General features: G+C 52.4%; 1 protein-coding gene across 4 annotated transcripts in view; it reads left to right on the forward strand.

Annotated features, from left to right (window-relative positions):
* Positions 1-15517, forward strand: part of HIF3A (hypoxia inducible factor 3 subunit alpha) — a 60846-nt gene extending 45329 nt beyond the window's left edge. For all 4 annotated transcript variants that reach the window (XM_081018731.1, XM_081018732.1, XM_081018729.1 and 1 more), the window contains exons 11-15: positions 673-768; positions 4156-4538; positions 6184-6295; positions 7572-7677; positions 8614-15517. In XM_081018731.1, the coding sequence (XP_080874857.1) occupies positions 673-768; positions 4156-4538; positions 6184-6295; positions 7572-7677; positions 8614-8765 (849 nt within the window). In that variant the 3' untranslated portion in view covers positions 8766-15517. The remainder of the gene's footprint in view (positions 1-672; positions 769-4155; positions 4539-6183; positions 6296-7571; positions 7678-8613) is intronic.

The following is a 15517-nucleotide window of genomic DNA, read 5'->3' on the forward strand; positions in this document are numbered from 1 at the left end:
AACCACCGTTGTAAATCTATACTGTCCTCCTCTTGGGAAGGTACAGAAGAAGAGGGAGGTGGTCGCCACCATTCATCCTCCGTCCGGTCCCTGGCAGGATCAGACCAAAAGCCCTTTTAGACCAGCATCCTGTTCTTGCAGTGGCCAACCAGGTCCCACAGTGCGTTCCTAACCTTGTGATCAGGTTTCCAGAGATGGTTGGAGGGTGCCTTGTACGCCTCCTTCCAGAAACTCCTGTAGCGAAGCTGGTGCCAAATGCCTTGCTCCACATTCCTTTGGACCAGCCTTTTTCAACAGCTCTGGCCTTGCTAGTTATGGGTGATGGGAGTTGTAATTCAACAACATCTGGGGGCCCACAGGTTGAGAACTGCTGCTTTGGACCAACCCAGCGAGGCCGAGAGGAGGGTCTTGTCATCTGGGCAGTCCAGGATCTCCAGGCAGCCTGCCCAGGTTTCCCGGGGAGGTCACTTTAACCCTGTGCTTTGACTTCATCCCCCGAGGCACGCTGCATTCTGTGTCTCAAGACAGATGGGATGACAACAGATCAGGTTTCCCTATAAGAAATGAGACTCTACTCTGCTTGAGATCCATGCTTGTCGAAGGCTTGATCCAAGAAACATTGGCAAAACGAGAGCATCTTCACCCATGTTTTGCTTTTGTTTCCCCCTCTAGGTCGAGCTGCCAGAAGAGCTGCTTTTTGACATGGAGAACGTGCAGAAGCTCTTCGCTTCCAGCAAGGAGACTCAGTCAATGGAGACGGCCCTGCAGGTATCATTGGGCAAGGAAGGCTCTCTGCTTCAGGGGCTCCCAGCCTCGGACGGAGAGGGCTCAGCTCCATTGCGTGGCGAGTTCCCACCCCCCGTGGAAATAATGACACATGGCACAATTATTAAGGTTAATGGGCTAAATAAGGCCACAGCTTTATTGGTTACAGGTGATAAGCGGTATTGGCTTAGGCATTGGTCCTAACCGACTACATCCGACTTCAGCCCATCCGCTTGAAGTCTGGGAAGGGTTAACCACCAGTAGGGGGAGTCCTGCTGATGCACATCAACTAGGAACTTCCCTGGGGTCACCGATAGGGGGCGTGCCTTAGGCCCTCACCTCCCCAGGCTTCGGACAGGGCCAGGCCCCCCGGAATCCTTTACTGGACTATCCTTCAATATGCGGGGCAGGTGATGGCGCCACCTCCCCTCTTCCGTCTACAGAACAATACCAATGCCTAACCGCCAGTACCAAGAAAGTTGTGACGATTTGCTACGAGGTAGGCGAAAACCAAGTGGCTGGTGCCAATTTGCCAAGTGGAAAAATTCCTACCAGGCCCCTCAATGGCAACCAACCGAGTACTCAGGTCCATTCCCATGTGTGTTCATTCAGTTTGGTACTGAACTCACTGACCTTAAATGCCAGCGTCCATTTTGTTTTTACAAGCCAAGTTTCTAGCCCTTAAAGTTATTGAAATGTCACAAGCCAGAGTGGGAGCCTTACGTCATCAGGGAGGGAGCGGGCTTCCAGTAGCCAACACAATAAAGCAGTTGCTGCGAAGCAACAAGAAGAAAAAGCCACATGTACACAGTTAGCGGAAGTCACATTCAAGGTACACAGGGTCCCGAGTGGCACATGCTTCAAGTACCATATTTTTCGCTCTATAGGATGCACTTTTCCCCCTCCAAAAATTAAGGGGAAATGTGTGTGCGTCCTATGAGTGAATGCAGGCTGCGCGGCTAAGCCCAAAGCCAGAACAGGGAGATGGAGCGCTGCGGAGCCTTTGGAGCGCAACGCAAGTTCCCGCTGTGCTCCAAAGGCTTCAGGGACAGCCTTTGGAGTTGTAGAGGCTCCAAAGGCTGTCCCCGAAGCCAGAACAGCGAGATGGAGCGCTGCGGAGCGCTCCGTCTTGCTGTTCTAGCTTGGGGATGGCTGCGCAAAGCCTCCGCAGGGTGCCTGCACCCCGCTGCCCTGTGGAGGCTCCAAAGGCTGTCCCTGAAGCCTTTGGAGTGCAGCGGGAACTTGCGCTGCGCTCCAAAGGCTTCAGGGGTCTTTGAGGCTGGCGGTGGGGGAAAGCAGCGCTTCCCCCCACCGCCAGCCCCACAAGCTCAGGGGGCAACGGGAAGGCGGCGTACCGCCTTTGCACTGCTCCCCGACCTGGTCTTTGAGGCTGGCAGTGGGCTTTGGGTTGCCTTCACTGAAGCCTGGAGAGCGAGAGGGGTCAGTGCGCACCGACCCCTCTCGCTCTCCAGGCTTCCAAGGTAGCCGCCTGAAGCCTCCAGAGCGCAGCGGGAACTCCCACTGCACTCCGGAGGCTTTGGGTGAATGCACCTTGAACGCGCCTTGTTTTAGAGGAGGAGAACAAGAAAAAAAAATTTTTCCCTGTTCTCCCCCTACTATGGTCCGGTGCGTCCTATAGAGCGAAAAATACTGTCTTTCAGCATTGGTTCAGTGCCAACAGCATGTGCGCCGAACATAGAAATGGCTTTGTTTATGCCCAGGTGACTTAAATTATGACTTAGATGGGTGCCAGTGATATTGGGCTGCAGCTCTCATCATTCCTGACTGCTCGCTATGCTGCTGGGAGCTGGTGCCTCGTACTTGTTCTGTGCCCCTTCCCTCTCCTTCCTTCGTGAGCGAGAGAAGGGTTGTGAAAACTTCCGGTTCCACTTCTGACGAAAACCACAGCTTTCTGCTATGTATGAACTCGGGGAACTGTGATTTAGTGGGAGGAAACAAACCCAAGATATCATCTTACGGTTTGATTACCCTGGTTTGTTTTCACTAACTCGAATTAGCATGAATTTCAGTTCCCCAAGTTTGCACTTGAAAGGGAAACGTTCCTCCTCTCGAGGAGACAGATGGAGAGGAGGTGCGGTTCATTCACTGTCATTGAAGCCATGCTTTAGGTCAGCTGAAGGCTGATGGGAGTTGTAGTCCAAAACAACTGGAGGGCATCAGGATGGCGAAGGTTGACACAGAGCTTTGCCGCCTCAACCAGTTGGCCTTTAATGGTGTCACAGGATTTACTTAAAAAAATAAAATAAATAGCTCATACATTTATATCCCTCTTAACAATTACAAAGTCTCTAAGCTGCTTACAAAAAACAAATGCAATATAGCAAATATAAAATCTGCACAATTTTTATGTACAGTGGTACCTCTAGTTACGGACTTGATCGGTTCCGGGGTGCCATTTGCACCCCAAAAAGTCTGTAACTAGAGTGCCGCTTCTGCGCACACATGCGGCGCGATAGAGCGCTTCTGTGCATGTGCAAAGCATGCAGAACGCTTCTGCGCACGCATGCGCGGCGAAACCTGGAAGTGTACACTTCTGGGTATGCCGCGTTTGCAAGCCGTAAAGACGCAACATGAACCCAGCTTAACACGAGGTATGACTGTACCGTACAAAATAATTTTTTTCCTTGCAAAATTACAGTGGTACCTCGTGATGCGAACGGGATCTGTTCCGGAGCCCCGTTCGCATCCAGAACCAAATGTAACTAGTGACGGCACGTCTGCGCACGCACGCGTCGCTTTTCGCCGCTTCTGTTCATGCGCATGATGTCACTTTGAGCGTCTGCGCATGCACGAGCGGCGAAGCCCAGAAGTAACGTGCTCCGTTACTTTCAGGTTGCCGCGGAGCGCAACTCGAATGCGCTCAACATGAAGCATATTCAACCCGAGGTATGACTGTATCCCTAAACAATTATTTTAAAAAAACACTAACGTGTTTTATTTTATTTTTTAGAATATTTGTTCTCCCTGCTCCCCTAAATTCTATAGTACCTGTCAATTTAGGAATGTTGTGTTTTCTTTTAAAAAATGGAATCTGTGAGGCCGGCACCATCATTTGGCATCCTTGACAAGCTGATGAAGTCTCTGGTCCCCACTGATGCTTTCCCTGAGTTTTCTATTGGTATTATTTTATTATTATCTGGTGTCATGAGCAGCAATGCACAGCCTTGGTCTAGCCGCCATTAAACTTCCCTTGGCATAGCTGTGTCTGCCTATCGCCAAGTAAGCCTGACACTTGTCTGGCGGCGAAGCTGGGAGCTCATCAAAGGACATACTGCCTCTTGAGAATGTGAATTTCCGCAAGCCTCTCCCGAGCTTTTTCCCCCGCAAACGTTCCCATTGTCGCTGACAGCTCTCTGCCGCCCCCTGCAGGACTACGAAGGCCTGGACCTGGAGATGCTGGCCCCGTACATCTCGATGGACGACGATTTCCAGCTCAGCAGCACCGACCACCCGCCCTGGCTGGCCGAGAAACGGGGTGGCGTCCTGGGGCCAGGGACCCGGCCAACCTCGCCGCCCCCGCGGCCTCGCTCCAGAAGCTTCCATGGAGTCTCCCCCCGCCCGCCCGAGCAGGCCGCTCTTCCCCGCTGGGGCAGCGACACCAGTCTGAGCCACCCCCGCCCTGCCCAGCCCCCAGGGAGCCCCCCATGCGGGGCGGAGCAAGTGGTGGAGATGGTGGCGTCCGTCAAGATCCAGGCCGTGCAGGACGGGAGCGGTCAAAATGGCCAGGCGGCCTCCGTGGGTGGGAGGAAGAGGTAAGGCAGGGGTCAGCAACCTTTTTCAGCAGGGGGCCAGTCCACTGTCCCTCAGACCTTGTGGGGGGCCGGACTATATTTGGGGGGGTATGAATGAATTGCTATGCCCCACAAATAACCCAGAGATGCATTTTAAATAAAAGCGCACATTCTGCTCATGTAAAAACACCAGGCGGGCCCCACAAATAACCCAGAGATGCATTTTAAATAAAAGCGCACATTCTGCTCATGTAAAAACAGCATGCAGGCCCCACAAATAACCCAGAGATGCATTTTAAATAAAAGGACACATTCTATTCATGCATAAACACCAGGCAGGCCCCACAAATAACCCAGAGATGCATTTTAAATAAAAGCACACATTTTACTCATGTAAAAACACTGTGATTCCCGGACCATCCATGGGCCGGATTGAGAAGGCAATTGGGCCATATCCGACCCACGGGCCTTAGTTTGCCTACCCATGAGGTAAAGGGAGGGTTGGCTTTTATATAGCAATTTTTAAATAAAAAGTGATATGCTTCCCCCTGTCCTGCCCCCGGGGCGGCTTGCAAGTGAAATGGTAAATTGGGAGCAGAAATAATAAAACCGACACCCTTATTCCACTCTCAGAACTAGAGTTCAGTGTGAAGAGAGGTTGATCGTTAAACCACTTTGACAACTTTCCGCATCCCCCCCTTTTTAAAAAAAAATCTTTTTTTAGTTTATTAAGAGAATTTCATTTATGAAAAGATGGGGGGAGAAGAAAAAAGTGAGAATGAAAGAAAAAAAATACATTGCCATGCGTGAATATACAGATGTGTATATTCGTATCATTCTAATACACACATAATTGTTAGTAACCTAATATATTCTGCGTAAACTCAATCCAAATTATTCTGCATAAACTCAATCCAAAAGGGAGTTCCCGCATCCTTAACAAACTACAGCTCCCAGAATTCTTTGGGGGAAAGCCATGCCTGTTTAGGAGTGGTGTCATCGTGCTGTAAATGTAGCCTCAGTTTCTGGTAGTGTTTTAGCATTAATACTTAACTGACCACCTCGTTTTTACATAATTAAAAAATTAAGTAAAAAAGGGGGGGGGAGGATGTTGGATTATAGTTTTAAAGTCCTGTTCTTTGTGCCTGCGCTACATCCTATTTTTATCTGTGAGCCACTTTGAGTTCTGCCAGGGCAAAAGGTGGGGTAAAGGTAAAGGGACCCCTGACCATTTAAGTCCAGTCGTGGCCGACTCTGGGGGTTGCAGCGCTCATCTCTCTTTATTGGCCAAGGGAGCCGGCGTACAGCTTCCTGGTCATGTGGCCAGCATGACTAAGCCGCTTCTGGCCAACCAGAGCAGCGCAAGGAAACGCCATTTACCTTCCCGCCGGAGCGGTACCTATTTATCTACTTGCACTTTGACGTGCTTTCGAACTGCTAGGTTGGCAGGAGCAGGGACTGAGCAACGGGAGCTCACCCCATCGCGGGGATTTGAACCACCGACCTTCTGATCGGCAAGTCCTAGGCTCTGTGGTTTAACCCATAGTGCCACCCACGTCCCATACAAAAGGTGGGGTATGAATGAATAAATAAATACATAGGTAACTTTGGGCATCATCTCATATCGTTTTCTTTCTCCCACCTCCTTCCGCCATTCACCCAACAGGGCCCGGGAGCTGAGCGTGGAGGAAGAAAGAGATGTCTTCCTGGAGGCAGGGCTCCCTAAGCGCACCCGTGGCCTGGAGCCCGATGGCTTCCTGATGCCCTCTCTTAGCCTGGTAGGTGCTGAAATTACCCATCCATAGGAGGGAGGGAATCCTCTTCCAACCCATTTCCGCCAAAGCTCCCTCCTGCCCAGATCACAGGAGGCTCCTTTGCGAGGAACCTCTTTCCTTTCTGTGGCTCGGTGGCAGGTCCTCCGTTCAATCCCTGGCCTCTCCAGGTGGGGCCGGGAGAGATCCACTGCCTGAAACCCCGGAAGAGTCACTTTTGACGTTGTCCATTAGGTGTTAAAAGGTAAAGGGACCCCTGACCATTAGGTCCAGTCGTGGCCGACTCTGGGGTTGCGGCGCTCATCTTGCTTTACTGGCCAAGGGAGCCGGCGTACAGCTTCCGGGTCATGTGGCCAGCATGACTAAGCCGCTTCTGGCGAACCGGAGCAGCGCAAGGAAACTCCATTTACCTTCCCGCTGGAGTGGTACCTATTTATCTACTTGCACTTTGACATGCTTTCGAACTGCTAGGTTGGCAGGAGCAGGGACCGAGCAACGGGAGCTCACCCCGTCACGGGGATTTGAACCACCGACCTTCTGATCAGCAAGTGCTAGGCTTTGTGGTTTAACCCACAGCGCCACCCGCGCCCCCTCCATTAGGTGTTACGGCAGGGTTAAATCCTGTGTTGGCTGCGGGCCTCTGGTCCCAGCAGTGAACGGCAGCGCGCAATCAGACCGAGCAGGATTTGACCCTCGTTTATCAGCTGCATAGGATCCCCTGTTAAGTAGATGGGGTTGGGAACATACAGTGGTACCTCGGGTTAAGTAGTTAATTCGTTCCGGAGGTCCGTTCTTAACCTGAAACTGTTCTTAACCTGAAGCACCACTTTAGCTAATGGGGCCTCCTGCTGCCGCCGCGCAGCCAGAGCACGATTTCTGTTCTTAACCTGAAGCACTATTTCTGGGCTAGCGGAGTCTGTAACCTGAAGCGTATGTTACCTGAAGCGTATGTAACCCGAGCTACCACTGTACTCCCTTTGTGCATGCATTTCTGAGACACACTCCTCTCAAAATCAGGGTTGCATCAGAACCTCAAGCTGAAACGGAGGATTTTTACACCACTGTTTCAGCAAGGGGATCCATGGACCCCTCTGCGAAAGTTGGGGGAGGAACCGTTCCCTTTCAAGGTGCTTTGAAGACCCAGTTCTGGGATTTCAAAGCACTTTTTACACGATGCCACGGTAACACCATGTGGTCGGCAGGCGGACCTCCCGCCCACCTGCCGACCCAGATGGACCAGTGGCCTGGCTTGACCCAAGCTTCCTGTGCCCCCCTCCCCCAGGGTTTCCTGCTGAGTGTGGAAGAATGTTTGGATGCCAGGTCCGAGAGGGGTTTCGGGGGCACCGTGTCCCTGGGCAAGAAGCTTCTGTCGCTGGAGGAGCCCATGGGTGAGTATTGTGCAGTTCTGATGGGCTGAAGCAATAAAATATTTGAGGGGGGCCGGGCTCTCCCACAGTTGACGGGCACTGCCATTCAAATGATGTGTGCACACCACGTCCTGCAGTCGATTATGTGGGTAGCGCTTACTTGGGCCCCCCAATATGTATGTCCCACGGAGGACCTTACGGTCTTCAAATAAAAACATCCTGAAGGTCCCAGGCCACAGGGAGGTTAGGCTGGCCTCAACCAGAGGCAGGGCTTTTTCGGCCGTGGCCCCGATCTGGTGGAACGCTCTGTCACAAGAGACTAGGGCCCTGTGGGGCTTGACATCTTTCCGCAGGGCCTGCAAGACAGAGCTTTTCCACCAGGCCTTTGGCCAAGGCACAGCCTGACCCCCTCCTTTGGCAATCTTCACAGAACTTTAGCCTAACGGTTGCCATCAATCTGAGTTGAATTAATTTTATAATGAAATGATTTTAGAATGTTGTACTATTTTATTGTTGTTAGCCGCCCTGAGCCCGGCTTCGGCTGGGGAGGGCGGGATATAAATAAAATTTATTACTATTATTATTATTATTATTATTATTATTATTATTATTATTATTTCATTCAAGTCAGCACCCCAATACCTTCTGAAGACCCCATCTTTTAAAAAAACCCCAGCAATGGGTTGTATCATCGCTAGGATTTCCGCTCGCACAGCGTGACTTTATCTCTTCTCCTCCCCCCTCATGCCCCCCTAAATCTGTTCTTGGGGTTCCTCCAACCCTCCAGAGCAGATTTGGGAAGGGGAGGAGGGAGGAGAGTTTGGTGAGCGGATACCCTTGCGCTGAGGGGGGGCGCGTGGACCCGGGTGTCTCCCAGACGGACAAAAACCGCCCTCCTCTCTCCTGACTCCTGGCCTTTTCTCTCTCCCTGCCTGGGTCTCCCTCCTTTCTCTCCAGGCCTCCTGGGGGACATGCTGCCATTTGTGGTGGACGGACCAGCCCTCTCTCAGCTGGCCCTGTTTGACGGCGAGGACGAGGCCTCCGTGCAAAGTGGGCAGCATTTCCAGCTGGGGGAGGAGCTCCTGGTGGAACTGGACCAGGCCACCTGAGGTGGTGCCCCCCCCTGCCGCCGCCGCCGCCGCAAAACCTTCACGCCACACTCCTGCAGATGGGACAAAAACAGAACCAAACCCCACCCGAAATCACCCATGAGAGGCAGAGGAGGGGAGGGGGGTCCTCCTTTCCCTCCCCTTCTCCTCTTCCAACCGTCCCCCCCACCCCACCCAAACGCCCTGTTCTCTCTCTCTCTCTCTTTGCCTCCCCCCACCCCCAAATCTCCGCCGGCGTCCTTTGAATTCTTCCTACCTCAGTCCTGTCCTCATCGGGCAGCCTCTCCCCTCCGGAGACGGCGAGGGAGGAAGGCTTAGCCGAACTTAGGAGCCTGCGTTCGTAGGGACTGTCCCCCCCCCACTCCAAACCAGCTCCCCCTCCCCAAATATTGGTGCTTATGTATCCTCTTTTCCTGAGATGGGAAGCAGAAGTGGGGTGGAAGGAAAGGAGTTGGGGGCCCATATTAAGCCTTCCATATGGGAAGACTCCGTTCTGTCAAATCCCCAAAATTGAGAGGAGAGTCGGGGCGAAGGGATGGTCAGGGGTTGGAGACGGGGGTACCGCTCTCCCCTGAGAAACGAGGGAAGCAGGGCGACGCCTGAATGTGAAGGAAGCCGCCCCTCCGCTGTGACCCTCCTGCTGGCTTCCAACACCAGTTCACCCATTCCAGAAGGAACTGGGACCACCCAAACACGAGGCAAACTTTAGGGTTGGGCAGCACTGGGCTTGCTCTTGCACCGCCAAGACTTAGGGAGGGAGCAGCTGAATCACTGCTCTTGCCTCTCTGACGAGCACTTCCGGGGAAGAAAGTTTTGGGTGTTATTCAAGCACCCCCGGCCCCCTGGTTCCCAGTCGTCCGGACTGATTTTTTTCCCCGGAAGTGGCCCAAAACTTAAAAGAGATGGAAATGGATTTCTCCCAGAGGAGAGGAAAGTAACCATGGTGCTCTGGCCGAATTTTTTGACCCGCTTTTACAGTCTGTTTACGCTTATAAAAAGAGGCCGAAATGTTTCTGGTGGTCAAGCGACCACAAGTTTTAAAAAGTCTAAAAACTTGAACGTATTGTACAGGGAGCAGAGAAATATTTTCTTTTTAAAAACAAACAAAAAACCTTTTTTTTTCCCAAAAAAGAGATGGGATTCTATATCTTGCTCCTGCCTCACCAGATATAGTTCTAATTTTTAAGAAGTCCTTCCTCCCCCCCCCCCCCCGCACTTTGTCACTACTTAGGGGTGGTTGGGTTGCTTTTTTGGGTGGGGGGAAGTTTCTTGAATCCTAAAAATGGGTGAGATATGTGCAGGCCACTCCCCTCCCCATCCCCCACCCCACTCTCACAAACCTTGGCACCGAAAAAGGTAGGTTTTTAACCTCACAATAGCCACAGGTAGCTGGGCAGTGGATGGTGATTTCGAAATTCTAAAAGGAAAGTTTAAGGAGCCTAGATGTTGCTTTCACAATCTTGAAACTTTTAAAGACAATCTTTAGAAAGTTCCTCAATTTGAAATGGGGTGGGGAGGCTGACCTATTTAAAAAAAAATTAGGATTGGGAACTCACCACAAAGATCACGTTGGTTCTTACACAAAGTAAATTTGAACTGCAATCAGCCTAAATATAGGTTGCCAGGAAATGGCATTTTTGCCAATAAGTTCTACTTAAAACAGGGCGGAAAAAGGACATTTGAAAGAGGAAACCTCCCTCTTTCTCGTGTTTTTTTGCCCCCTGATCCTGAACGCGTTTACACGTTGAGACTTAACTTCTGAGTAGCTGTGTACAGGATTGAGATTCCACCCTTCACTCTCGCTTTTTAAAAAAAACAGCCTGATCTTGCACGTTTACTCAGAAGTAAGCCCCCATGGTGCTCACTGGGCTTACTTTGCTTCTGGGTTAGCTTGCCTAGGATTGCAGCTTAGTTGCATCATGCGCTGTCAGCATGGAAAGGTCGGTCATTCTTGGCTGCTGCGAAAAATAAAATAAGGCAGAAGGTTTGCGGTAAGACTCGCAAAACCCCGTGACTTGAAGCGACGCAAACGCTCGCTTTCGCCACCAGTTTTCCCTGTTTTCGCGCTTAAAAATGAGCTACTTTTCCATTCTGCCCAAAGAGGAAGAGTTCTGCGTAACTCGAAACCTTGCATAATTCCTGCACTAGCAAACGTCGCCTAAGATTGAATTGCCTTACCTCTTTTATACCCTTTTGGTATAAAAGGCCACCGTAGTGTTAGCTGGCGCTCATAGTAGGGTTGCTCTACATTTTAGGAGGGATGGGGCTTCCTCTGCCTCTTTAATTATTACCCAGAAAAGAGAATATTGGCAGGTGCAGCTTCTTCAACCCTTGACCGGTTGGGGAAGCCTCACTAGCTGGGATTCCCCCCATCGACACCATTCTTAAAATCACAGGAACCCTTTTCCCACAGGAATGCTGGCGGCCGCCTAGTTGAAAGCCCGTGTGGTGGGAAAATTTTCCCAGTAGTCTCCAGTTTAAAAACAAAAAACCTCTTTTCTCTTTTCCTTCTTTCTTTCTTTTTTCTTTTAAAAAACCCCCTGGCAATTCAGTTGCTTAGCCCTTGACGCCGTTACTTTAACCACAACTTTTAGGAGTTTTGTGTCTGTTTTTTTTATTATTATTTTAATTGGGTTTTAGACCCGGTCCCAAGCCAGGCTTAATCACTGCAGCTCACTTCCCCGTCCCTGCAGTCCAGAGCCCTCGGATGTGAAAACAGGAGCATAGGAGACCGTGCAAGTCAGTGTTTCGCACGGCCGTCTGTGTCTGTACGTGTGTGTTTGTGTATGCCAGCCTTGCTCACAGCCTGACTCAGCTGAGGGCGTAGCAGTTTTCCAGGGAGAGAGCCGCTCTCTCGACACCCCCACCCCCAAAAAAGCTTTCCCTTCTCTTTCTGCTGCATGCCTCATTCCTTCAAGATCCCAGAGCAAATCCTGGGAGCCCACTCAGAGGTAGGAGTGGGCTGGAGGCCCTATAGCAGGGGTCAGCAACCTAAGGTCCGTGGGCCACAAGCAGGCCCACGGGGATCATTTAACTGGCCCATGAACGGAGCCGCCCGTTCGGCGAGTCCCCGCACGCTGCGCTAAACTGGCGCACCACAGAGACTTGCTTTCACAGTGCCGGAAATCACGTCTGCACATGCACAGACGCCGGAAATCGCGTCTGCGCAGATGCAGATGCTGAAAATTGCGGGCGCGATCCAGCCCATGGAGGGATCTCCGCTGGAGTAAACCGGCCCAGGCAAGGTAAACCTTGCCGACCCCTGCCCTACAGAGAGGGAAAGGAGATTTGGGACATAGCGGGTCCCCTGGGGTCTGCTTCTGCGTGCAGATCTTTCACTGACCCACCCCAGGAAGAGGGGTAGGGGTTAATTCAGAAAGTTTGATTTAGACAGAGAAACTGGCAAGTATTTGGCAGGGGCCCCTGCTTCCACCCCACTGGGTTGCAAGAACGCCTGCGATGCCAGGATCGGGACCCTTATCACCGAGGCGGGTGGGGAGTCAAAAGAGTGCTCTCTCTCTCTCCCTCCCTCTCTCTCTCTCTTTCTTTCTCTCTCTCTCTTTTTCTTTCCTTGACGAGCCGCATTGAGAATTGCAGTCTGAGAGGGACGAATAGCTGCCCTTGAAACCACTTTTGCCTCGTCCGCCATTCACCTGTGCCTTCTCGTTACACCAGCACCAAAAAAAAGAGCGAGCGTTCTATACGTAGATAAACACACACATCATACGGGGGTGGGGAGAGGGAAGAAACAAAACACCCAACCCTCTCCGATATCTTCCGCGTTGGTGAGGGCAACCGTGAGTGGCACGGGGAGAATGGGGGGTGGGGGGAAACGGGCTGCCGTTTTCCTTGGATCTGCCCCCCACCCCTGCCCCCCGAGCAAAGGGAAAGAGGCGATTGGGGAGGAAACCGCCCCCTACACAACTGCCTCCCTGTTCCCAAACACCCCTTCCCCTCTCCGCGTACAAACCTCCCGCCAACTTCCAAGCAGAGAGGATGGCGTGGCAGTGCGGGGAGTGGAGAGGTGGGTAGGAGTTGCAGACGTAAGGCACCGAGATCTAACAACGCAGACTGTTCAATTTCATTGCGAGCAAAACGCACACACAGAGACACACACGCACACGTATATACATAGATATCGCATATACACACACGTGTAGAGAGACACAAAACGCACCGATACCTGCACATAAGCATGCGCAATCTCACAACGACGGGCCGCGTTTGGCCCAGGCAGCTCTTTTCTCCGAAAGCCGCAGTTGACCACACGCACAGAACAATAGAATTCCCAAGCCGGGTGAAGAACACAGGATGTTGCGTCTATCTTTTCTCCTTTTAATTATTGCGATGGTTCTAATTGTTGTTCTTCTGATTCCTGACCCGTCGTCGTTTTCCCCTCCCTCCCTAACCTGTTTTCGTTGTGTTCCTTTTTTCCAAGAGACTTTGGTGAAACGACTATGGCACCACCCTTTTTATTATGATTAATGTCGTCGTTCTGGTAGGGTTGTAGCTGTTTTTTTTAATTTCCTCGTCCGCCCCCAAAGCCTGGCGCTGCGCCCTCTGCCCCCTCCTTTGAATTTTAACAAGTCCTGCTACTTTTGTAGAGGGAAGGGGGGAAAAAGAAAGGCGAGCAAGAGGGGTTGTGTCTCTTTCGTTCCTGTGACCAGCACTCCTTCCACAAAACCTCAATCCCCAATCCGCTGTCGTTTTCCTACAGGGCGGCTTCTCTTGCCCGCTCAGTGGCATTCCTGGCACGGCAGACCCGGGCCACCCCCTTCTTCCCCCGGGGACGTGCCATGCGGACCACGCATGAGGTGCTAAACTATACACGCAAAAGCTGTGACGTCCCGTCCCCGGCGGCGGTTCTTTGAAGGCCACGCTGTGGCCGTGGTGCTCTCTCTTCACGCCTCCCTTCCACCTGCGATGGCTGCAAGCCCGGCTCCTCCGCCCTCACTCAGCTCTCTGACCTCGTATTGGCAACGGGTAGCCATACCCAATTGCCGTGGTGCTCAGCTCACTTCCTTGTCCCTCCGTCTGTGTCTCACGCACGCACACTCAAGGGGGTTTCGCCAGGCAGCTGCCAGCCAAAGAGCCGGCGAGGCTTTAAAGCCCGCGCAGAAGGCAGAATTTCGGCAGGTCGCCAGGGACGTGCCTGTAGGTTGCAGCATGGGGAAACTGCATGCAGGAGGAAGCTGCCAGCCAGTGTTGGTAATGCTAGGGCAGCTTCGTATGATGCCCTGTAACTCAACTGCAATCGCAGGGCCGGGACAGGAAGAGGCGGCTCGTGCTTGAATTCTGCCTTCTGTGTAACTCAACGCCACGAGCGCCTTTTCAGGGTCCAGGCCTGGCCACCCGGGAAGGGTGTGCCCTTGCCAAATCGTCCATCGCTGCCGCCGTGCAGCCCGATGAAGGCGACCCTGTACCCAAAGACCGCCACGCCCTGTCTCCAGCGGCAGCTGCAGAACCGCTGGAGAGGCCCTGGTGCTCCACCCCTCCGGTTCGCGGAAGGGGCGGCTGGGCCGCTCAGAGGCTGTGGCCCCCTTCCCTCCCTCCCTGTAACTGTTGCGCTGGTTACCGGGCCGCACAACGGCGCCCTCCTCGTGGCCAGCTGTGGTGTGCGTGGGCCCAGCCATCTTGCCGGGAAACCCTCGAAGGAGAACCCGCCGCGTTTTGCCGCGGCGCACAATGCACACTTCTGCAAGAGACACAACCGCCTCCCCTCCCCATGCCTACACACGCACATTGCTCCCTGCCCCAGCGTTTGTCATGGCCGGCCAGCACGGAATGGAAAATTCAGTGGCGTTCAAACTGTCTCCTGAGGAACCGCCTTCTGAAAGGCCCCTCAAGAGAGACCTAATAAGAGGACAAGCCGTCCTGAAAGGAAATCAGCCTTCCAGTACTGACCGCACCCCTGCACCAAGGAGCGCATAGCGCGCCTCTTCTAAGGCACACTTGGTTCAGCTTCGGCGATAACGAGGCCCACGAGTTCTGATCGGGGCCGTGCGTGGCGTTGATCGCGTGCCTTGGGACGTAGAACCAGAATCATGGGCAACGTGGAAAGGATTCCCTGAAGGAAGAGAGCTTTCGGGTGGTGGTGAGGGGAATCGCAGAACTGAAATCTTTGATAAGGTCAGGGCCTTGCAGACTTGAAAACTGAGGCCTACGGTGCTTAAAACTCCTTTACCTGGGATTGAATCCGTTGTTAACCATACTTGGGCCTGTCCATTTAGTAGAACTTAAGCCGGCTACAAAACACATCCTCCAGGGTTGAGAATGCCAGCAAGCTTTGACTTTACGCCAGAACCGAGGCGGCTTTTCCTGGGGCCGGAGAACTGAGTGGTGCCACTCCCAATGAGTCTCTGCTGCTCTTGGGCGGGAAGCGGTCAGTCTGGCATTTTTCGACGCACGGTGATAACCCAGAAGGAACCCGCCGCTGACCGGCAGGTCAGTCTGCGTGGGCCATGAAATCGGTACTCAAGCCTATTCCCGGAAGTGCTGACTGGCTATGACAAAGGGGTGTAGGAAGAGGTCCTTCAGAGGGGAGCACATTGTAGCAGGCTTCAGCGTCTGAAAAGGCTTTGGGGATTTGTTTATATATAATTTTTTTTTTAAGAAAAGAAGAAATCTATATATTGTTCCCTCTACCCTTGTGTGTGGTTAATTTTTTTCCTCTCTGTGGCGGGATCAGATTTGCCCCCTGCCTCGTCTGTATCTATCGCTGTTGTGAAACATAAAATACGTCTGGTAACATA

The sequence above is a fragment of the Podarcis pityusensis genome (assembly GCF_964106645.2).
Source record: "Podarcis pityusensis genome assembly, chromosome: 8".
Classification (NCBI taxonomy): domain Eukaryota; kingdom Metazoa; phylum Chordata; class Lepidosauria; order Squamata; family Lacertidae; genus Podarcis; species Podarcis pityusensis.